This window comes from Physeter macrocephalus, chromosome 7 (genome assembly GCF_002837175.3).
Source record: "Physeter macrocephalus isolate SW-GA chromosome 7, ASM283717v5, whole genome shotgun sequence".
Lineage (NCBI taxonomy): Eukaryota > Metazoa > Chordata > Mammalia > Artiodactyla > Physeteridae > Physeter > Physeter macrocephalus.
In genome coordinates this window covers 11,576,230-11,600,131 of record NC_041220.1, presented here as the reverse complement: position 1 = coordinate 11,600,131, position 23,902 = coordinate 11,576,230, and the positions used below count along the sequence as shown (strand labels likewise).

The following is a 23,902-nucleotide window of genomic DNA, read 5'->3' as shown; positions in this document are numbered from 1 at the left end:
TCTAAGTCCAATAAATGTGTGCTTCATTCCAACATTAGGTGATTAAATAAATATGAACCTAGCATTGTTCCTTCATGTAAAATGTTATTTTATACAAATTAGTAGACTTTCCCCCTTTCTATTTCTATCCCAAGTATGCTAAGTTCTCTTTTATTTTCTTCCAAATTGAGCTTAACATTAAGTAAGATCTTTAAGTTCAATAATAAAATCTAGCCAAGTATTTCCTTTGAGCATATCAGAGATATTCTCGTGAATATCACCCTCCTCTCATGCATACTGCTCTTCAGAATTCTTTCTACTCATTAGTTTTGAAGATACTACTCACTCTGTTGTTGTTGTTTTTAGAATATAATTTCCCTAAATTTGCAAACTCTTCCCTCATCGCCAACCTCTTTTTCTTTAAATCAACTTTATTTCTTCAAATCAACATACCTATACTAAAATGCAACTTTTCAAAATATATAGCCAGATGAGATTTGACAGATGTACTCACATGTATAACTACCACCAAAATAAAAATATAGAACATTCTCATTACCTCAAATGTTCCCTCTCGTTCCTTTGCATGCAAGCACCTCCCACCCACCCAATCCATGGTCCCAGGCAACACTGATAAGCTATATGCTATAGGTTAGTTTTTCCTTCCCTAGAATTTCATATGAATGGAAATCTATTAATATGAATTTCTTTAGGCCCAGCTCCTTTCACTCAGCAAAATTATTCTGAAATTCATCATATCATATTGTTGCATGTTTCAGGAGTCCATCCTTTTAAATGTTGTGTAGTATTTAGCAGAGGCCACAATTCATTTAGCCAATCACCTGCTGCTAGAATTTGCATTGTTTCCAGTTTGGGGGTATTGGGAATACAGCCATTCTGAGTGCTTTTGTATATATCTTTATGTGGATGTATGTTTTCGTTTCTCTTGGATAAATACCTACTGGTGAAATTACTTGTTTCCTACGGTAAATTTATATCTGGTATTATGTTAGCTTTATAAGAAACTGACAAATGTTTTCCAAAATGCAATAGTTTGTACTTTCGTTTGCATTGTATCTCATAAACACTGGTATTTAGTTTAGTTTTGTTTTGTTTTTTGCGGTACGCGGGCTTCTCACTGCTGTGGCCTCTCCCTTTGTGGAGCACAGGCTCCAGACGCACAGGCTCAGCGGCCATGGCTCACGGGCCTAGCCGCTCCGCGGCATGTGGGATCTTCCCGGACCGGCGCACAAACCCACGTCCCCTGCATCGGCAGGCGGACTCTCAACCACTGCGCCACCAGGGAAGCCCTAGTTTTTTGGTTTTTTTTTAATTTTAGCCATTCCATGGGTCTGTAGTGGTAGCTCATTGCGGTTTTAACTTTCATTTCCAAGGATGACAAATGATGCCAAGCATCTTTTCTTGTGCCTACTGACCATTAGTAAGTATATCTTGTTTTGTGAAATGTCTGTTCAAATATTTTGCCTATTTTTCTCTTTCACCGGCTTGTTTGAATACAAATCCTTTGTCATATATATTTATTATAAATATTTTCACCCAGTTTGGGCTTGCCTCTTCATTTTCTTAACAGTGTCTACGAAAGAACCAACGCTTTCCATCTTATTTGCCATTTTGTTTGTTTGTTTTTTATGGCTTATACTCTTCTGGTGTTTTTCCTAAGAAATCCTGTCCTACTTCAAGTTCACAAAGATTTTCATGTATGTTTTCTTCTACCATCCTTTCAGATCAACATATGATGGCCCAAAACACAACAGAGTTAGGATTCTATTCTTTGAAAATATTTTTGCAATTACTTGGTGTTTAATGAAACAATATTAACTTAATATTTATACTGTACACATTCTAGTACACAGATTTTCACAGAGATTAGTTTGTATTTTATCAAGTAACCTCAGACACTTTAGCCAATCTCACACCTTAGATGGGAATCTAACAGTTACTAGTGCCTTAACCATACTTTAATTACAACACACCTAAACACTGAAATATATTATCTGCTTGTGGGTGTGCTGTGGAAGGGGAGAAAGTCTTCGCTAAAGGATTGACAATTTAAAATTAATATAGAAGACTCTCTTCAGAGTGGGTGATTATGGAACTTCCTGGACAGATGGACAGCAGGAGAGATATAAGCTTTAAGTGCGAAGGAGAAGAGTAATGCCAAGAAGAGCAGTGTATCTATCATCTCCTGCTGTTGACTCATCTTTGACTCTGAGGAAAAAGAGGCACAAGTGGAAATAAAACGAGCTTTTTAAAATAAAATTCTAAAAAACGAGATAGGAATATTCCCCTCTTTCTTAAATTTCTCAATGGAACAGAAATTATTTAAGCACATAGAGAGGTTTTGCCAACACCATGCCTCTGGCGTACTAAGAGCTGCCACACAATGTTGGTGAAGAATAAGTATTAACAAATGTAAATGAAAATGACACCAGACTAGAGGAAAACAATGGCAGGAAGCTGAATAGACCTTTTCTTGGCTCCCAGGAGATGGCTCATAAAAAATATATGAATAATTAGGGGCAACTTGTCAAGAGGCTGGAAATGGCAGATAAATGACCTCAGTGAAATCCTCAGTCTCAAGTATCCTGGTACCAACTCTGACTACCAACCTAGTACTTTATCAACACTGATGTCAGAATTACTAGAAGTTATTGCTGAGAAAAAACAAAGTTGAGCTTATTAAAAAAAAAATCAGGAAAGTGAACAGTAAGTACTAGTGAATCACAACAGGTGGTCTTTTCCCAATAAATAATGTGTATGGAAGGAAATATTTTTGTTATATTCATAACAATTTTCCCAGGTTAAATTTTAGACCACAATTTGGGAAAATGGCATAGTATCTATTATTATAAATAATGCTTAAAATGTTTGGTTAGAAAGTGTAATCACACTCAAAACTGTCACTGCTCAACTGTCCATGGCCAAAGTATACATTTGAGGGCTCTGGCACTCAATATACTGTCACCAAAGAAATAGGGAAATTAAAGAATAAGGGACACAAAATACTTACTGAATCAGAAAAGAATGTTGAAACTTGAATGTTACATCTTCTCTCAGCTTCTACTATTATATCTATTATTGATAAATGCAAATATGAACTCACTGTAATAGCTTTGAGAAACATACTATTCTTTCTTTTTACATAGAAAAATAAAGAACTCTCAATTGATCTATCACTTGATACTGTCGATGCCTTGTGTATAAAATTTGCAATCAGCCATTTGTATAATAACATAAAAATTAAAATTAAAATTCAGCTCTCGGGCGGCGGCGTCCGGCGCGCGGGCGGCCTGCTGGGCGGGCTGAGGGGCCAGCGGCTCACGGGCTACGCGGAGAGGGACAGAGCAGACAACAACCGCGGCGACAGAACAGTTGAAAGACCAGTACGAGGAACTTCCCGATTCACCAACTGTTGGTGTATACATCTGTTCACATTTACCCAGCTGAATACTTAAGATCCGTGCATTTTATGGTTGTCTACTTATAAAAGACAATGACTACTGATGAAGCTGCCAAGAACAATGGAGAAAGCCCCGCAGCAGCTGTTGCTGAACAGGGAGAGGCTATTACCTGCAAAAAAGATAGAGGAGGATTAAAGATTGTCAAAAGAGTGGGAAATAGTGAGGAAACCCTGATGATTGGAGACAAAGTTTATGTCCATTACAAAGGAAAATTGTCAAATGGAAAGAAGTTTGATTCCAGTCACGATCGAAACGAACCATTTGTCTTTAGTCTTGGCAAAGGCCAAGTTATCAAGGCATGGGACATTGGGGTGGCTACCATGAAGAAAGGAGAGATCTGTCATTTACTGTGCAAACCAGAATATGCATATGGCTCGGCTGGCAGTCTCCCCAAAATTCCCTCGAATGCAACTCTCTTTTTTGAGATTGAGCTTCTTGATTTCAAAGGAGAGGATTTATTTGAAGATGGAGGTATTCTCCGAAGAATCAAACGGAAAGGAGAAGGGTATTCAAACCCAAACGAAGGAGAGACAGTAGAAATCCACCTGGAAGGCCGTTGTGGTGGAAGGATGTTTGATTGCAGAGATGTGGGGTTCATAGTTGGCGAAGGAGAAGACCACGACATTCCAATCGGAATTGACAAAGCCCTGGAGAAAATGCAGCGTGAGGAACAATGTATTTTGTATCTTGGACCACGATATGGTTTTGGAGAGGCGGGGAAGCCTAAATTTGGCATTGAACCTAATGCTGAGCTTATATATGAAGTTACATTTAAGAGCTTCGAAAAGGCCAAAGAATCCTGGGAGATGGATACCAAAGAAAAATTGGAGCAGGCTGCCATTGTCAAAGAGAAGGGAACTGTGTACTTCAAGGGAGGCAAGTACATGCAGGCGGTGATTCAGTATGGGAAGATAGTGTCCTGGTTAGAGATGGAATATGGCTTGTCAGAAAAGGAATCGAAAGCTTCTGAATCATTTCTGCTCGCTGCCTTCCTGAACCTGGCCATGTGCTACCTGAAGCTTAGAGAATACACCAAAGCCGTGGAATGCTGTGACAAGGCCCTTGGACTGGACAGTGCCAATGAGAAGGGCCTGTACAGGAGGGGTGAAGCCCAGCTGCTCACGAATGAGTTTGAGTCAGCCAAGGGCGACTTTGAGAAAGTGCTGGAAGTAAACCCCCAGAATAAGGCCGCGAGACTGCAGATCTCCACGTGCCGGAAAAAGGCTAAGGAGCGCAATCAGCGGGACCGCAGGATATATGCCAACATGTTCAAGAAGTGTGCAGAGCAGGACGCAAAGGAAGAGGCCAGGAAAGCAATGGGCAAGAAGACTGTAGGAGGGGTCACCAATGAAAAAGAAACAGCAAGTCAGTCGATGGAAGAAGAGAAAGCCGAAGGCCATGTATGACACCACACCAAGGAGGGAAGAGTCCTAAGGAACTCGGCCCCTCCTCCACAGGCTTTCGCCCAACTCAGGACTAAACAGTGTTTAATGTAAAGTTTGTAAGCTTCTGAATCATTTCTGCTCGCTGCCTTCCTGAACCTGGCCATGTGCTACCTGAAGCTTAGAGAATACACCAAAGCCGTGGAATGCTGTGACAAGGCCCTTGGACTGGACAGTGCCAATGAGAAGGGCCTGTACAGGAGGGGTGAAGCCCAGCTGCTCACGAATGAGTTTGAGTCAGCCAAGGGCGACTTTGAGAAAGTGCTGGAAGTAAACCCCCAGAATAAGGCCGCGAGACTGCAGATCTCCACGTGCCGGAAAAAGGCTAAGGAGCGCAATCAGCGGGACCGCAGGATATATGCCAACATGTTCAAGAAGTGTGCAGAGCAGGACGCAAAGGAAGAGGCCAGGAAAGCAATGGGCAAGAAGACTGTAGGAGGGGTCACCAATGAAAAAGAAACAGCAAGTCAGTCGATGTTAGAGGAGAAAGCCGAAGGCCACGTATGACACCACACCAAGGAGGGAAGAGTCCTAAGGAACTCGGCCCCTCCTCCACAGGCTTTCGCCCAACTCAGGACTAAACAGTGTTTAATGTAAAGTTTGTTATAGTCTATGTGATTCTGGAAGCAAATGGCAAAACCGGTAGCTCCCCAAAAAACCACCACCCAGCTGCTGCCCAGAGCTCTCTTCAAGGGGGTGGCATGGGACCACTCCAGGTGGAACAAAGCAGCGACTGTTGGTGTGGAGAGATTGAGCCAGCAGCTTAAGTCCAGCTCATTTCAGTTTATATCAACTTGCAATATCCAGTTCAGGGTCTCTTGAGATCATCCTAACAATTGGGGGCTGGCTGTTAGGTTTTCCGTTTGACTGAACTTTAATAGCACTGCAGAAACCTAGAAATAAATGCTTAATGAGTTTCTTTTTTCCTGCAGCTGGGCAGGGGAGAGTTGGGGGAGGTTTTGTTTTTCAAATGACTGAAGTGCTGTGAATGCATGCTGTTGCATTTTTAACCCACAGAACCCAAAGGAGAGGGGCCGGGTCCCCCCTCGGTTCCCCAGCAGCATCACCGACTCCCCCCTCGGTTCCCCAGCAGCATCACCGACCTGGAAGCCAGAATCTCAGAGGGCTCTCGCTTGCTGACTTGGCTGCCTCCCAGACCCCCTCCTTAGTAAAGCAGCCTCCTTGTGAGAGCAGGCTTCTGCCCCGCCTGCCCGTTCCCCCAGAGGAGGAACCCTGTCAATTCCTGAAATACTCTGCAACGCTAATGAGCAGGGGGTTTCTGGATTAGCTTTCCCTGCTTTGGATGAAGTTCTGAGATGCTGAAATGGGAACAGAACTGTCAGAATTGTGTTTTTTCTTCCCTCCTCTAGCCTTTTAGGAAAGAATGTTGAATGCAGTACTGCCTGCTCGCATTGCTACCATTCAGTTTCTTATTTCCATTCTAACCCTTGCTCTCAAGAATTTCAGGCTTGTTCTTATAATATCTGGAGTGAGTGAGTTTATTTACATATCTGTCTAGGATCCATGCAGCCGTTTTGTTGTCTTTTTAAAATTGCTGTCTCATAAACACATGTAAACTGAAAAAGAAAAAAATTAAAATTCAGTTTAAAAATATTTTTCATTAATTCATAAATTAGGGAGTTTTTTGTTTTTGTTTTTTTTTTGCTGTATGCGGGACTCTCACTGTTGTGGCCTCTCCCGTAGTTAGGTAAGCCATATTGTATTTTCCCTCTGATTCTGGGGAAAAATGTATTAATTTTATTAAATAAACTATTCTATATTAATGCCCAGTGCCTAGGTCTTGATTTCTTCTGATAAAGGAACCAGGGCTCCTTGGACAAATAGGTGATTCCTGGGATGAGGCAAGGAATGAATAGCTTGTGCCAGAAAGTAAGAAAGTGCTCAAAAGTGCTCAAAAAATAAAAGGAAGGGGTGTGCCAAAGAGACAAAAGAGCCAACGTTAGAGAGCTCCCAATTGCCAAAGCTGGAACAATTTGAGCAACAAAATAAATAACATAGTATTGGAGTATAATCAAAGCATAAAACAAAAATCATGAATTCATACATAAATAAATAAGTGACTGAATAAATAAACAATTGGGGAGAACAGACTAATCTCTCGTACAGAAATATTCCAAATAATTTATGTAGATACTCTCCCTCTTCAAGAGATGGAACTTAACGTCACACCCTCAGCCCCAGGCTGTGCTTAGTGGCTTACTTCCAAAAAGAGTAGAGTATGAAAAGGGGGAAAGGTAACTTTACAGTGGAGAAACATGGCAAACACTACCTCAACCAAGTGATCAAGGTTAACGTCCTATAGAGAGCATATCGATAGCATGATACAATGTGATGAGAGGAGTACTTTACCTCTGTGATCTTCCTCCCCAAAACCAATGACATCAGTCTAATCACGAGAAAAACACTGAACAAACTCAAATTGAGAGACATGCTGCAAAAATCTGACCACAGTAAAGGTCACCAAGGACAAGAAAAGACTGAGAACTGTTACAGATTATGCTGCTACGGAGGCATGATGACTAAATGTAATGTGGCATCTTGGATAAAATCCTCAAATAGCAAAAAGTCCCATTAAGGAAAACTGGTGACATCTGAATAAATCACTGAGTTTAGTTAATAGTAATGTATAAATATTGGTTCTAAGTTGTGATGAATGTACTCTGCTGAGGGAGGATGGTAACAATACAGGAAACTGGATGAAGGGTATATGAGAGTTCTCTGTACCATCTCTGCAGCTTTTCTTTTTTTTTAACATCTTTAGTGGAGTATAAATGCTTCACAATGGTGTGTTAGTTTCTGCTGTGTAACAAAGAGAATCAGCTATACATATACATATATCCCCATATCTCCTCCCTCTTGCTTCTCCCTCCCACCCTCCCTATCCCACCCCTCTGAAACTATTTTGAAATAAAAAGTTTATTTAAAAATATTCTTCATTAGCAATCCAACCAGGCTTTTCAGGATTATAATACATAACAGTCATTATACCCATATTCTAAGCTTTCATCAGGGCTGTTCCAACTTTCATAAAAATAAATTGCAACAGACCATTTTATTGGGATGCATAACTCCTCCAGCAAATAATCTTTAATCTTCTATGAAGATCTCATCGAAAGGCTGATGTTAAATTGTTTTGCACGAATGCCATCATTCTACAGTGCAAATTCATTAACTATACCTCCCCTAGAAGCATAATTAATGGATCTGTCCTATGGAATCAAAATTTATTTATAGGGATTTCTTGAAGTGAAACATGATCAATTTGGCTCAAATCTATTGAGTACATAAACATATTTGACTGAAAGTGAAATATTTTAATTTTTAAGCTATTAGGGTAAAAAGTATGATATAAAGTAATTCTTTAGGTCTAATAACATTAAATGGTCACCTAAATGTGTTAACTCTAATTTGAGCACATATTCTTGTAGTTCTAAAATTAAGTAAAAAAATGTGTACCACATGTTATAGTACTTTGCTGTTTTAATAATCAATGGTGTTATTACTGATAAAGTACGTAGGCTAATTTAGATTTCTGTAGTTTTAATGGGCCACTTTTCTTGAAAATATTTTCCTTTTATTAGACATGCCAATTTTCTATGAAAATTCATTTATTTATTCAGCCATTCAATAAAAGGTAGTCCTTGGTTATATGTCCATGCTTATTTTGAGGCTACTGGGTCAGCACTACAACCATTCTTATTGGATACAAAGAGCACAAAATCCAAATTATTTAAGGGAAGGTCAAATCTGAGAACTGTGTTGGAAATTTGAGAAGGAGATACTTTCATTCAGCCAGTGCTGCTAAGATCAAGAATGTATTTCTATTTAAACTGACAGAGGCCACCAAGTAGATGGGACATCCCTAGAAACAAGTCCAATGCAGAGCCAATACAAGAAATGGAGAGAAAGAAACTGAGTCCTAAGGATGTATTTGACATATTGATAACTCAGCTCTACATGAACAAATGATTTTCAAAAAACAGTATGCCTAAGATTTAAGCATCCTTTCTGATATAGGAATAAGCTCTCTGGTTGGGAAGTTGCAAGTTGTAGAATCTAAAATTTGAATTGGCTGACAGAAGTAGACAGCCAGGATATTATTCTATCTCAGACTGAGAATTTAGCAATATTTATGTGGTAGTAAAATAATTTATTAAATTACTTTCTAAACTTTGGGAGACTCACATACTTTTTGAATTTGGCGCTTCATGTGCATGCCACAACTAAGAGTTTGCATGCCACAACTAAGGAGCCTGCAAGCCGCAACTAAGGAGCCCATGAGCTGCAACTAAAGGAGCCCGCCTGCCACAACTATGGAGCCCATGTGCTGCAACTAAGGAGCTGGCGAGCTGCAACTAAGGAGCCCGCCTGCCGCAACTAAGACCCGGTGCAACCAAATAAAATAAATTTTTTAAAAAAGAATGTATTTACTTATTCTCTTTTTATCATATATATAATGTATATTATATATGTATGTAAAATATGTATTATATATATTATACACAAATTTACTTCTGACTAGATAACACATTCTCGTGGTCCAAAATTCAAAAGGTGTAACATCTTTTTCCAGGAAAAGATTTCTCTTCCACTCCTAGTCTTCAGCCATCCAGAGCCCACTGGTCTTACCAATTTATTGCATAACCTTCTATAAATGTATATGTATATAATAGAAACACACACATCTATATATCTATATCTATCCACACACACACAGAGGGTCATTTTTTTTCTCTATACATATAGGATAACATGTTATAATACTGTTCTTCAACTTGCCTTTTCAAATTACCATGTATTTGTATGTAATGAGATCCCTCATTCTTTTATATGGCCACATCGTATTTCATTTTATGGCTATATGATAATAAAGCTAACCAGTGTTGCATTCCCCCTCTTTTGTTATTACAAACAGAGCTGAAATGAGTAACCTTACCTTATATGCATATGTACCTATAAGATAATTTGGGGGATGGAGAATGACTGGGCTAAAAGAGATATTCAGTTGTAATTTTGAATTATGCCACATTGTCCTGCATGGAGGTTCTATCAGTTTACATACCCACAAGAGGCTTAAAAGTGAATAATTCCCACTGTCTCACCATGTATTCTCAACGTCAAAAGGCCTTTAGTAAAGATGCATAAGGTAAACAAAAGCTCTGGTTGAAGTTCACCTTCTTAAAAATCACAGATTTTCAAAATCTCTTCCTGCCTGATATCAATAATCGAAGACAGCTGAGAGAAACAATATCCCAATAAATGCCTGGCTCAGTGTTGAGTTAGCTTTGCTACTCTGATGTGATCAATCCCAATTACTAATCTCATTACCTCACTGTTTTGTCACTAAACCAAAGCTAAATCAAGGTTGTGACCAAAACCCGAAGTAACCTAAATTACTAGGCTATAACAGAGATATAAACTAGCTCATTCCCACAGGAGAAATTAGGCCTTGGTACTCAGTTTGGAAATTTCAGAAATTAAATTATATCAACTCAAATAGGGACAAGCAGGTTTTGTGGGGATGATTCAGAATAATTAAATGAATAAGAGACTGTACTTAATCAGATATTGGCCAACATATTAACTAATAATGAAAACTAAACTTGACGTAAGAACTCAGGGTGGCAACCTATTTGAGTTCTTTCCTTTTGGTGAAGAGAACCATTCAGAAACCACATTACGGAGTGGAAGATTCGTTGTTTAGTATTAAGTTAGAAAAAAGTAGTAATTAGGTTCTCTCAGAGTATGCTTTATATCAAGCTATGGTATATGTACAAAGAAACACAAATCATTTACAATCCAAGCACTTTATCCTTTGAGCAGTGCTAGAGCTTCACCATAGTGACAAGATTCATATCCTCCTATTCATTTAAAAGAATTGAAAAATCAACTACTGAAAGCACTATGACTTCATGCCAGACACACTGCAACATAATTTAAGATAGAAATAGCTAATCTGATTAACAATATATTTTTTTAAACCAGCCTATTTTTGTTGATGGTGGCATGAGTTACCTCAACAATGACTAGCTTATTAATGTTATTTTGCCTTGGTTTGCTTCAGTTTTAGGAAATTGCGGTTTCAACCCATATATCCCAATTCTGGAAGTGCAGGATATTTGAACCTCAAAGTTCCTATATAATTTCCCCAAGTTATTGTACAGATATTGCAAGGCTGAGTTCCTGTTTCTACCTACTATTTCTCCCAAGGAAAGAAATTCTGTCCCTGATCCCTAATCTCTAAGGCTGAATCCAAACCAACTGTTGCTAGACCTCTTTATGACTTGAATCTCCATTATCCCTCTATCTGCTTATTTTCTTGAACATTCTTGGTATGTTCTGCTGCTGCCACAAACTGAAATTATGGTCTTATTTCATTTACAACATTTAACGAGCAGTATTGAGAATCTGTCACAAACCAGATTTGCGATGTATGTTTAATAAAAAGTCCTTGCCTCCAATTATCTTAAATTCGTTAGAGGAGATAAGCAAGTGTGGAAAGTACAAACTAGAAAAAGGATTCATAAGTAAGTAGATAGGGAAGCAAACAAACAAATAAAAATCCAACTATCTAAGATAATCACTGATTAAATATGTACGTACTTTTTTTCAGTCTTTTTCTGTGACATGTAATTGACTGGAATTAATGTATATCATCTATGCTAAATTTTGCCCCAAACTACATGCTCAGGATTTTTCTCTCATCAAACATTCTTCTTCAATGTACTTTATGATGAGTGAAAATACCATCATATAACTTTATTCATTTGTCATAATTTTTGACATTTTTGCATTTTCATTTTTTCTTTACAATTAATGCTGTGATGAGAGTCGTAAAACAGATCTGTGACTATTTCTTTTAATAAATTTATAGAATTATAAAGTCTCAGTTAATATGCACATAATTGGCTAATTTCACATATATTATCAAATTTTCCCCCAAGGCTAATGTACTGATTTTTACTCCTACTTGAGAAGTCTGAGTTTTAAATTTATTGTACCTTCAATAGGCATAGAGAAATATACCAGGTTATTTAATAGGCTGTGATTTACTAATTGGCCAAGTGTTAGGGGGAAAAATACATCCTTAAATTTCATTCAGATAAACTTTAAATGTATTAAAGTGCTAAATATAAAGAAAATGCAAAAGAACTTGAAGAAAATATAGGTAAGTATTATCTATCAATTATAGAATGGGCAGGGCTTTTCTAAACATAAACATAAATAAATCATAAAGTCAAAGATCTGTGACTATGTTTAATTTTCTACATTTAAAGAAAGTGAAGTTATAAAGCAAATGAAATATTTGGAAATTAAGTTCGCAGGGAACACTTATTCCTCATTCCTGGTGTTTCCTTTCATGTAGAAGGAGCTTTACTAGTGTTACACTCTCAGCTTCTCTGCCTAGCAAAGAATCGGTAAATTTTCTTGCTGGTAAATTTGGGACGGATGAACTCGGTGTGATTGGCTCAGCTCATTCCTTTTTTGCTAGCTGGATCACATGCAGAGAACATGTGTTCTGTTCAACAGCTCTGCAGTAGGCTTTTTACTGCTAAGGTCCGAGTAAGAGCTTTAAGCCTCAAATCCTAAGAATTTTAACCTGGAAGGTTGTCTGCAGCTTATGGAGACTTTTCTCAAGGGCAAGGAGCCCTTTTACATTGTTGTGAGTATTAAGTAATGGTGTGTAGGATGAATAGCCCTCAGCAAAGCCTCTGGGTCCCAAGAACATTAAAAAGACAATGGGCATGAGTCGTCTCGGTCAAAACACAGATGCCAGGGCCTTAGGGGTTGCAAGCTGCTGCTGGCTGACTTTGAACTACACAGAGCAGCTTTTCATGAGCAGATTTGGCTGGTATAGTATTGAATTGGAAGAAAAGAGTGCCTTTCCATTCTTGGACTTTTTAAGTGTTCCGTAGGTAGGGGAATGTTGGCAGCTTTTAAACTGAAAGACAGCTGAATTCTGTGTCTGCTATAGAGTGCTAGTAAGCTTCTAGCTTTAAATTCTGCCTGCCAGGGCTAGCACTTAAAACTTGATATATTGGCTAATGTAGTCGGCTTCTAGAATGGCCTCCAAAGATCCCTGCTTTCTTGAATTTGCACTGTTGTGTCATTCTCTCCCCTCGAGTGTATGCTGGATTTGGTAACTCCCCTGTAGTGAATAAAATGTGGCAATGCCAGGTTAAAAGAAATTGCAGAAAGGCAAGCATGGAAGCAGAAAGACCACTTAGAAGGTGACTGTAATATGTTGAGAGCTGATGGTGGTTTGGACAAGGTTTCATCAGTACAGGTGGTGAAAACTGGTTGAAGAGTATATATATTTTGATGGTAGAAGGACAGAATTTCCTGATGGTCTGGATATGGGCTAGGAGAGAATCAGAGGACACAGAGATGACTTCTCAGGTTGTGCCTAAAGAAACAGAAGGATTAAGTAGGATTTTACTGGGAGAGGAATGACTGCAGAAGTAACACATTTGAAGTGAAAAAAAAAAAATTCAATAGTCCAGTTTGTTCAAGTTAAGTTTGAAATTCCAGTTGGACATGGGAGTGGAGGTGTCAGGTAAGCACTTGGATACACTGCCTGAGATAGGATGAAGAACAAGGTTATGAAAAAATCAGGAGTTCAAGTGAGGCAGGAGATAGATGGGCCCCAGGCTGAACAGTTTCTCCCCTGTGGACAGAAACTCCATAAAAGCAGGATGATGGAGGAGGCTGGGCCCTGCCCAGATAAGAGATAAAAGACCTCATATTACGCATTCTCGAACTCAAGGAGACCTCCCTGACTACACATGTGCAGAAAGGCTCCTTGGAGGTTCAAAGAGGGAGGGGGAGCCCCCGCATAGTAAGTGATGTCAACCTCCCATGGGCCTCTGCGCTAGAATCCATCTTGGCTAAGAGATGCACACGCACACACGGGAGGACCCTGAGATATACCAGTTACAGACTCACAACCAGGCAAAGCAAGATGATTGGCCAAAGGAAACCCGGAAGACATGCCCCATAAAAGTGACTGAAACTACCACGAGGGCGCAACTCTCTCGCTGAGCCCGCCTGTGTGTCTATCCACACACGTACTGTACTCTTTTTTCCTCCTAATAAACACTTTACTTGCTTCACTACTTTCCGTGTCTATGTGAAAATTCATTTCTACACAGCTGACGGGCCAGGACCTTGTCACTGTCCACTGGTCCCTGGTGGTCTGTTGGCTAGGATTCAGCGCTCTCACTGCCACTGCCCAACCTCAAATCTCTGGCTGGGCACCGAAATCTTGCTTCAAGCTGCTGCAGGCCAGGCCATCTGAAATCACAAGGAGCTGAGATGCTAAGGTGAGGCAACAAGTTGGATAAATAAGAACTATTTCAAGAGCAATATTGGAAATCATGAAAATGAATAAGGATCCATATTCTTTTTAAAGAATAGGGGGAAGAATATGATGGGGGTCAAACGAAGACTACAATAAAGAGGGGTAACAAGTAGAATAGTCTGATGAACTTCAAGCTTTGAACCAAAAGTTATTAGGGAGGCAGGAAAGATGCTGGTCAGGAAACTGAGGAGGAACAAGGACACACTTCTTCTCTCCACCCCTTAACGTTAGGGTGTGATCATGAAAATCACCACCACATAGCTTATGCTACCTGGAAACCAAAATGACTTCACCTAAATTATTCTTTCACCATCCCTCTCAAAGAAGACAAGAAGTTTAGCAACTTCCTGTAGCCAATACACATAGACCCAACTTAACCAATTTATAACAAAGGAAAACCAAAAAAAGGGAATGAGCAGAATAAACAAAATATTTACTTCGGGCTTCCCTGGTGGCGCAGTGGTTGAGAGTCCACCTGCCGACGCAGGGGACACGGGTTCGTGCCCCCGTCCGGGAAGATCCCACATGCCGCGGAGCGGCTGGGCCCTTGAGCCATACCGCTGAGCCTGCGCGTCCGGAGCCTGTGCTCCGCAACGGGAGAGGCCACAACAGTGAAAGGCCCGCGTACCGCCAAAAAAAAAAAAAGAAAAAAAAAATTTACTTCAACCTTATACCCCATTGTCAATTTTGTTTAGCAAATTTTTCTTTCTTTTTTTTTTTTTTCTCACACCACTGTGGCAGCCAACTGGCCAGTTCCACAGGTATTATTTAATGCACATTAAGTTTCTTGTCATCTGACACATAATAGATGCTCAATAAACACCTTCTGAACAAGTAAATTACATGAACTCATAGACATAAGGACATCTGACCCTTTAAGACATAACTCAGAGATGGATAATTTCCATGACCAAAGGATTCTCTATGAAAAGACTTTGTTTAGCAAATTTCTGCTGTATTATATACTGTAATCTTCATGAGGGTCACATGCAATTTATCTCTTTTTCCACACTTCATTTTCTAAACTCCCTCAAATTATCAAGAAACCTTGTAGAGTTCACCCAAATCTGTCCGTTCCTAATAGCTAAATCCTGATCACTGAAGGTGTCAGCACCACTACTATGCACAGATCACAACTGTTAAGGGAAACTTGGTTTTCATTTTTGTTCTTTTCTTTGTTTCTTTTTAAATAATTTAATTCACCCCACGAAAAGGTCAATTTTGAGGTGGGATGCATGTGACGGTATGCAGGAGTCACCTCACCAGGCCTCCCTAGAATTATCCTCATCTCTTCCTAAAAGTATTAACAGCCCACCAAAGTGGTATAAAAATATTTTAAACTGAAAACTTCTGAACAATCGGCAGTCACAGAAAGAAACATTACCCTAACCTAAGCGGAGCCTCTGGAAAATACGGCTTCCATTGATCCTTCTCCTAGGGAGTTTCCTATTTAGGAAAAGACTGACCCTCAGCACCAGACAAGTGAAGCCAGCTGTCCATTGGCCTCAAAAAGCCCCATAGAACCTTCCCTACTTTCCCACTGAAGCCCTAAACCAGCCCCCTTTTGTGCTGTGTTGGTATAGAAGCCTTTACTTCTGTCTGGCTATTCAGTGACTCACTGAGTAGCTCCATCTGCATAATAAACTTTCCTCCTGTTAATCCGTCCATTATCAGTTAATTAGAGGGGCCCAAATCAGTCAGTCCTAAATTGGTAGAGGAGAAGTTTTCCTCCCATCACTTCCCAAATTCATGTTCATTTACATGACAGTTCATTCACATTGATAATTTGAAATTGGCCACAGGGAAGGATTATTTTACACCACAGAAATTGGCAGATGTTACAAATGAAGGCATTTTTCTTTGGAGAGCCGATTGTTAACCACTGACCTGCACAGAACTGGATGCTTTCAACATGCAGACATATACTGCAATACAATTCGTTATACAAGACATTGACAGGGACCAGATGAAGCTTTAATTTTTTTTTTTTTAATTTCTTCACTTTCTAGAAGTAAACAATCACAACATACATGGGGAAGGTCAACTTCTGAATAGGGCTTGTTTTGCAAACTATCATTTTCCATGTTTTCATCTCTATATTGGAATGAAAACCTGATTTAAAATATTATAATCCTTGTCTGTACTATTGTATATTAAGAGATCCCCCTAACTCAGCCTCTCCTCTAGCCAATTGTTCCCACACCCTAACATCAGATTGATCTTTCTGAAATGGTTCTTCATGCCCCTTCTTTGCTGCAAGGTGCCAACATTTCACTTAGGCCATGAATGAATTCCACACTCTTTAGACTGGGATTCAGGCACCCCTCAAAATGAGAACAACCTTCCGTTTTAATTCCCTCACCTTTACTTACCTGAGTCCAACTCCCAAGACAACTTCTTTCCAACAATCCTTTTTAACCCTAATTTCCACCCATCCTGACACTTAACTTGCTTTCAGTCATTATGATCTCTCCACCTAAACATTTGGAAATGCCCTTCTCCAGTCACCCTATTATCAAAATCTCATTCTCATTTACAACTAAGCTTAAATGCCCACTCCTCCAAGAAAGCTTCTCTAATGCCTTCAACAGTAAAAGCAATATTGCAATTCTCTGACTTCTCGTAGCACACTCTCTGCGCCGCCTCTTTGGGGCTCTTATAATATTCTAACTTATTATATTTTGGGGGATATATATCTTATCTCCTGTCTAGATTTCAAGGTCCCTGTGGGTAGTATACTTATCTTACACATGTACTCCTCAGAGTACAGGGGAAAAGGTTTTCACATAGTAAAAATAAATAAATTAATTAAAATAAAAATAATAAAATAATAATAAATAAAAATAAAAATAAATAAATTAATTTAAAAAAATATATATAAATTAAAATATATATAATATATATAAAATATATAATATATATAAAATTAAAAAAATATATATATAAATGAATACACATGTATAATACATGTATTATATATATATATATATAAATGAATTTTCTCCATTTATACTCATTTATAAAAAGCTGCTCAGGTCATCCTTGTTTGCCACCAATATTGAGAATCATTAGATTAAACGAATGAAGAGCTCAATGAATGCTGAACTTGGTCATATCTTTTGAAAGGTTTCCTAAATATTTGTTCAAGAAGCAAATAAATGGGCTTCTTGAGGGTAGGGGTATGGAATGTAGTGTCTCGATAAAAGAATAGGTAAGATTCAGTCCTTTATTATGGAGAGCTTTAGAGGATAAGCGAAGTAAGGATATGAAAGAACAAATTTTGTTTCATTTTTGTTTGTTGAACTGCTTTTAACCTGTGTTTTTAACCTATGTTAACTTAATTATTTTGAAATATTGTTTATTATTTTTGTGAAATAATCTAATCAGAAAGCGGACAATTTAAAAGGTCTATGATCTGGTCCTTATCTACCTCACTGGCTTCATCTCCAGACACTTCTCATCTTCAACTTTACAGTTTTGCAGAGAATCTTGAAAATTCTGATTTTGCAGTGACAGAGCAGTTAATCACCTGACATGCTCTATTAAGATGCTCATTTTGGCCTCACTGCGGAGATTCTATGACATGGTCTGGGAAACTGTATATTCAACATGTATCCAAGGGTTCTTTCTCAGATGTTCTGAAGACTCTGCCGTGGTAGTAAGAACCTGCTATAGTTCCCACATACATCCATTGGTCTCATAGCCCCTTGCCCTCACTAAATCTCTTCTGTTCTCCCAGAAAGCTCTTTATCTGTTCCAGTTCCTGACTCTCCACCCTAAAAGTGTCCTTTTCCATCACGTGCAGCTCTCACCTAGCACATTTGAACTCATTTCCTGAGCTGTAATTCAGCATCATCTCTGCTGCAACAACAGCCGATGTACACCTTTGCTTCTTGAGTGAGGCTGAGGCTGCTTGGTTTCAACTTCAGCACAGGAAGTTACTAACCGTGTTACCTTACGCAAGTTACTCATCCTTTCTGGGCAGCATTTTTCTCTTTTGTAAAATGGAGATGGTAATAGAACCCACTCTTAAGGGCTGTTGGGAAGAGAAAATGAGATAAAACTACTAAAAACAGAGCAAGCACACGTGAAGTGCTAAATAAGTGCTAGGCTTTAGCTATTATCATGCTTTATTGAAACAGTTTATGTGCCTGTCTGCTAAAACTGTGAGCCAACTTCAAGACAGGCTCATGTGATCTTCAGCCTTATATCACAGAAACTACCAGAATTATTCAATTAGGATTTATTATACAGTTTATTACATTGTTTATCTCTATAAATGTAGATAATTAGGTTAAAAACAAAACCAGGTATATAAACTACTTCTGAAAGCTCCTGTTTTGTAAGTTCTGCTTAATAAGACTTAAGTAGCTTTCTGTTCATAGCTTTAACAAAATTAGCAGTTTCTCAATTAATTTTAACTATAGTTAAATACCCAGCATATTAGAATGTCCATCTTATCCAATGGGATAAATATACGACAAAAACAATGAGGCATTTTTACGAATAATTGTTGAATGTGGAAGTGGTTGGCACGAGCTAATCAGTTAATGTAAATGTAAATAAATTCAGCCACAGGGCTTCCCTGGTGGCGCAGTGTTTGAGAGTCCGCCTGCCGATGCAGGGGACGCGGGTTCGTGCCCCGGTCCGGGAAGATCCCACGTGCCGCGGAGCGGCTGGGCCCGTGAGCCAATGGCCGCTGAGCCTGCGCGTCCGGAGCCTGTGCAGCCTGCGCTCCGCGACGGGAGAGGCCACGACAGTGAGAGGCCCGCGTACCGCAAAAAAAAAAAAAAAAAAAAAAAAAAATAATAATAATAAATAAATAAATAAATAAATTCAGCCACAAAACACAGGTGCACATTATTCACCCTGATTAGACGTATATTTTATTTTCAATTAAAACAAAATTTAAAAAATCAGCCTGATGCTAATCCAACTCTAATAGTCACTGCCTATAAATTAAAATTGATAGTTGGATATAAGTTTTATATTTGGGGAAAGGAATCAATGAGTTTTTTTTTTTTTAATGTTCTGCCGCAACGGGAGAGGCCACGACAGTGAGAGGCCCGCGTACCGCAAAAAAAAAAAAAAAAAAATAATAATAATAATAAATAAATAAATAAATAAATAAAGTCAGCCACCAAACACAGGTGCACATTATTCACCCTGATTAGACGCATATTTTATTTTCAATTAAAACAAAATTTAAAAAATCAGCCTGATGCTAATCCAACTCTAATGGTCAATGCCTATAAATTAAAATTGATAGTTGGATATAAGTTTTATATTTGGGGAAAGGAATCAATGAGTTTTTTTTTTTTTAATGTTCTGCTTTCTTTCACTCTTTTTTTTTTTAAATAAATTTCTTTCTTTATTTTCTGGCTGCGTTGGGTTTTCGTTGCTGGGTGCGGGCTTTTTCTAGTTGTGGTGAGCAGGGGCTACTCTTCGTTGCAGTGCATGGGCTTCTCATTGTGGTGGCTTCTCTTGCTGTGGAGCACGGGCTCTAGGTGCATGGGATTTAGTAGTTGTGGCACACGGGCTCAGGAGTTGTGGCTCACAGACTCTAGAGCGCAGGCTCAGTAGTTGTGGTGCATGGGCTTAGTTGCTCCATGGCATGTGGGATCTTCCCGGACCAGGCCTCGAACCCGTGTCCCCTGCACTGGCAGGCGGATGCTTAACCACTGCGCCACTGGGGAAGTCCCTACCTATATCTTTTGTCCAATTACTGTTCTAAGTAATTTTAATCTGACTACACTGATTTAATACCAACAGGGCTTGCACTCAATAAAGTAATATGAAAATTTTATACAGTAATATAAAGAAAATTTCTTGAAAAATTATGTCACCACCAGTGTATCAAGATATAAATATTTGGTTTAATAATATTAGTAAGTAAAACAAAATGTACTAATGTGAAGAGTATTTATTTTTCCTCTGCAAGTTCATAAACTGTTGCAATTCACCTAAAGGAGCTACTTAATGTCATGTGAGTACAGACAAATCTCACATGAACCTAGACAATCACAACTGCTTTGCCTTTACACTTCCCTCTTATGCAAATGTTTAGTTCCATCCCTTACTCCTTTCTGGGTCTAACATTCTATGATACTTCAAGAAATAATATCTACCCAAAGAGTAAACTAATAAAGAGCATTTTAAGATCCATTTCAGCTTTGAGTTCTAGGGCTCTCACACAATATATTATCTTTGAAAATGTGCAAAAGAAGTAAGATGTTATCACCGAATTTCTACAGATCAATGATTTGGTTTATACATTCCTTATAATATTTCATTGTATTAGATGCATTTTAAAACTTCTTCAGCCTCACAAGACACAAAATTTCTCATTTATGCTACATCTTTATTTATAATAGATGAACTTATCAAGTTCACATTATCTGAGGCTTTTATTCAAAGTACCGTGTCCTCAAATTTAACATTTTAATTTATTTTTCAATTATACATCTTTCAGTTCCCTACTGGGTGCAAAATATACAGAGATCAAAAAATTCTGGATTAGCCAAAAAAAAAAAAAAAAAAAAAAGCAAAAAAGCATTCTTGCCAGTTCTGGCCTTCTCCTTACATGCCCTCTGAAAACAAAAGAAGGCAACATTAGTAAAGAATACAGTATATTGGTAAATTGTAGCTCACTGGCATTCAGATTTGGTGGTGTAGTAAATGATTTCCAAACATCTTTTCTTCTCTATGAAATTTAGGATCGTAGCTTTTAAAGAATGCAGTGTTGAAACTGGCTTCATAAATTAAACTCACACAGAAACACACACACATACGCACACGTATACATCCTGCAGTGAGAAAGTGCCCAATATCCTGGCTTAATGGAGCTTTTTATACTGAAGGGAATATTTGGCAGAGGTTGCCACATTTAATAAGCGCCCTTACTCTCTGTAAGATTCAAAAAAGATTTTGAGTTAATCCCAGCTCTGGAAATTTTCTTCAGGAAACAAACCAAACAAACATGAAGCCATTTTCCACGCCCCCAAAGAATAGAACATTTTGAACCATTACGTTTGTCTACGGCACAAAACCTCCCACTGGCACTAAAAGCTGGTATGATGAACACTTAAGAACTCTACTGAAATGTTCTTTCCTACTCTCTATTACCCTTTTCTCTCAATTAAGCAGGGAAGTTACTATCATACTGCAGACTAAGTAAATCAGCTGCCCAGCCAACATTACATGACTGCTCACTCAATTTCTACAACTTCCTGAATGTAAGGACTCATGAAAAAGCTCATAACACAAACAGAATTTTTTCTACCAGAAAAAGAAATGTTGTGCTTTTAATCACTAAAATTTGAAGGCTCCAACTTTGGTTCAATAAAACTGAGGATTATTAACATATATGAAGTAGTTATTGAAATACCTAATTCATGATAGATGCTCAATAATTATTATGATTTCCACTCAGGAAGAACGATATTGCAAAAATTGGGATTTGTATGAAATTTTCTGACTCCTAGTCCAGTGTTCTTTACCTACCACGATAGTCATCACTCTCCTTCAGTTCACGTGTCCTGGTTAAGACTATTAGTGCAAACATGAATTTCTAAATTGCTATGACACTTTCATTGTCATACAAGGATTGTTTACAGAATTTTTAATGTGTATGTGCCTTTTTTCTGACAACTAAATTATGAACTGAAAGGAATTTCCCTTCCTCCCTTCCCTCTACTCCCCTCCCCTCCCCTCCCACCTTTCTTCCATTTTCCTCCCTCCCTCCCTTCCTTCCTCCCTTCCTGCCTTCCTTCCTTCCTGCCTTCCTTCCTTCCTTCCTTCCTTCCTTCTTCCTGTCATATTAGTTACTATTGTACAAGACATGTATTAGACACTTAGGGAATGAATTGGCTTTGGTGTATCTCTGGTAGCATACCTTTGGAGTATCACAAAAATTAGACAATTTAGAAATAATTTAGACTCATACCTTATTTTATAAGAAACTGAAACCTGGAGAGTTTTCCAGATGTTACACAAAAGTTAGTTGCAAAATATGACAAGAACCAAGCCTTACACCTGATAGTCAACTGAACAGTTAACTATCAATAAGATACCTTTCCAAGTCATCAAGTGTATCCACCCCCATCCCTGATTTTATCATTAGTTCACAATCTTCTTATCACATCAATGAAGTTTTCTCTTGACAGATCCCATCCTGTTAGCAAATTTCCTTCCCTGAACGAAATATAAATTGAGTTTACAATTACTTCCCTTTCTTCGTAATCTAGAAAATCCAACTTTAATTTGTAGCAGGGAAAGAGTAAATGGGGACATATGAATTTGGGGTAAGAAATTATTTTAAACCATAACTGTAAAACATTTTTCACATCTCTAAAATCGAGACAGTATCTGAATATTTGTTCTTATCGTTTTTATCTCATGAGATTTTTGTGAAGATTAAATATGTTTACACACATAAAGCTCTAAGCTTAGATCAGTAACTGGCATTTAGTTACCAACAAATGGTAGCTCTCTTTTAAGAGAGAATTTGAAGACTCAGGCCACCGTGAAGTAGAATAATATTCAATGAACACAGCCTCATCATTAACCTCATCCCTAGAAGTCCCACTCTACTGAGCTTTAACCCTGAGTCTGACGTTATAAAACTGTGCCCACCTTTCTAGGATAGTATTACGTTTCTTTAATTTCCTTCCACAAATAGACATATTTATAAAGAATACAGAATATGCATTTAAAATAAGAAAAGTAGAAACAACTTTGAGAGTCAATAGGTCATCTATTACATTTGAATGAGAAATGAACAAAATCAAACACATCATTTAATTTTAAGCTTAGTTTGATAATGTTGTATTTGATACTGCTGTATGTTGTTTGGTGATAAAGGGCTAAAATAAACTAAAATAATTTTGTAATTACGATTAACAGTGTTAAAGACTGGCCATACCTATTGCAGAGCCTAGCTTAGCTAATGTAATGTGTTCAAGGCACCGCACTGTCCTTATTATGTTAGCTAACTGAAATAGTTAATGAGTAATGGTCATTCATAAAGTAGAATTCATATTTCAAAATTAACAAGTTATTTAACCAACATCATTATGGAATGAGGTATTTTACATTTTTCAGTATAACTGAAGTTCTCATTTAAATTTCAAAATTTCTTTAAAAAATTGTATGTTAAATAGACATTATTGTACAATATATCACATATACCCCTGCCTTATTAATCTGAGTACACTGAACCACAGTTCATTCTAATTTATGATTAGGAATATCATTATAAACATCGATTACTCTCCTATGCTTTGTTATCCTGGGACTGCAGCTTGAATTACTGCCATTCTGTCAAGTGTCCCTTCACGTTACTGCCATCATTATGCCTCCAGCAAATCCCCCTCCTAATTTGTTACTTTTAATTGAGGGCTTTCAAAACTTATTTGACCATGTAACATTTTTCATACTGTAATGCATAAATAGAACGCAATGAGGAAGTCATGAAATAAACTGTGCACTAGGATTAGAGTAGATGCTCTATTTGTATTTGTATTTGTATTTGAGGTAACAAATGATCAGCATTCGATTATCATATTTAAAAAAAACATTTAGTAACATAACAGAGACATATAAAATTATAGGTTAAG

The 23,902-nt window shown here is 38.1% G+C and overlaps 2 protein-coding genes across 20 annotated transcripts in view; one reads left to right on the top strand and one right to left on the bottom strand.

Annotated features, from left to right (window-relative positions):
- CCSER1 (coiled-coil serine rich protein 1) overlaps nucleotides 1–23,902 on the bottom strand; it is a 1,341,341-nt gene that overhangs the window by 783,406 nt on the left and 534,033 nt on the right. The window lies entirely within an intron of this gene.
- Nucleotides 3,423–4,882, top strand: LOC102994891 (peptidyl-prolyl cis-trans isomerase FKBP5-like). Its single transcript, XM_028491605.2, has one exon. The coding sequence runs from the start codon at nucleotides 3,494–3,496 to the stop codon at nucleotides 4,865–4,867; it is 1,374 nt and encodes a 457-aa protein (XP_028347406.2). The 5' UTR covers nucleotides 3,423–3,493; the 3' UTR covers nucleotides 4,868–4,882.

What these genes read in the sequence shown, in the direction of transcription:
- LOC102994891 (XM_028491605.2), top strand. Translation starts at nt 3,494, where the DNA reads ATGACTACTGATGAAGCTGCCAAGAACAATGGAGAAAGCCCCGCAGCA.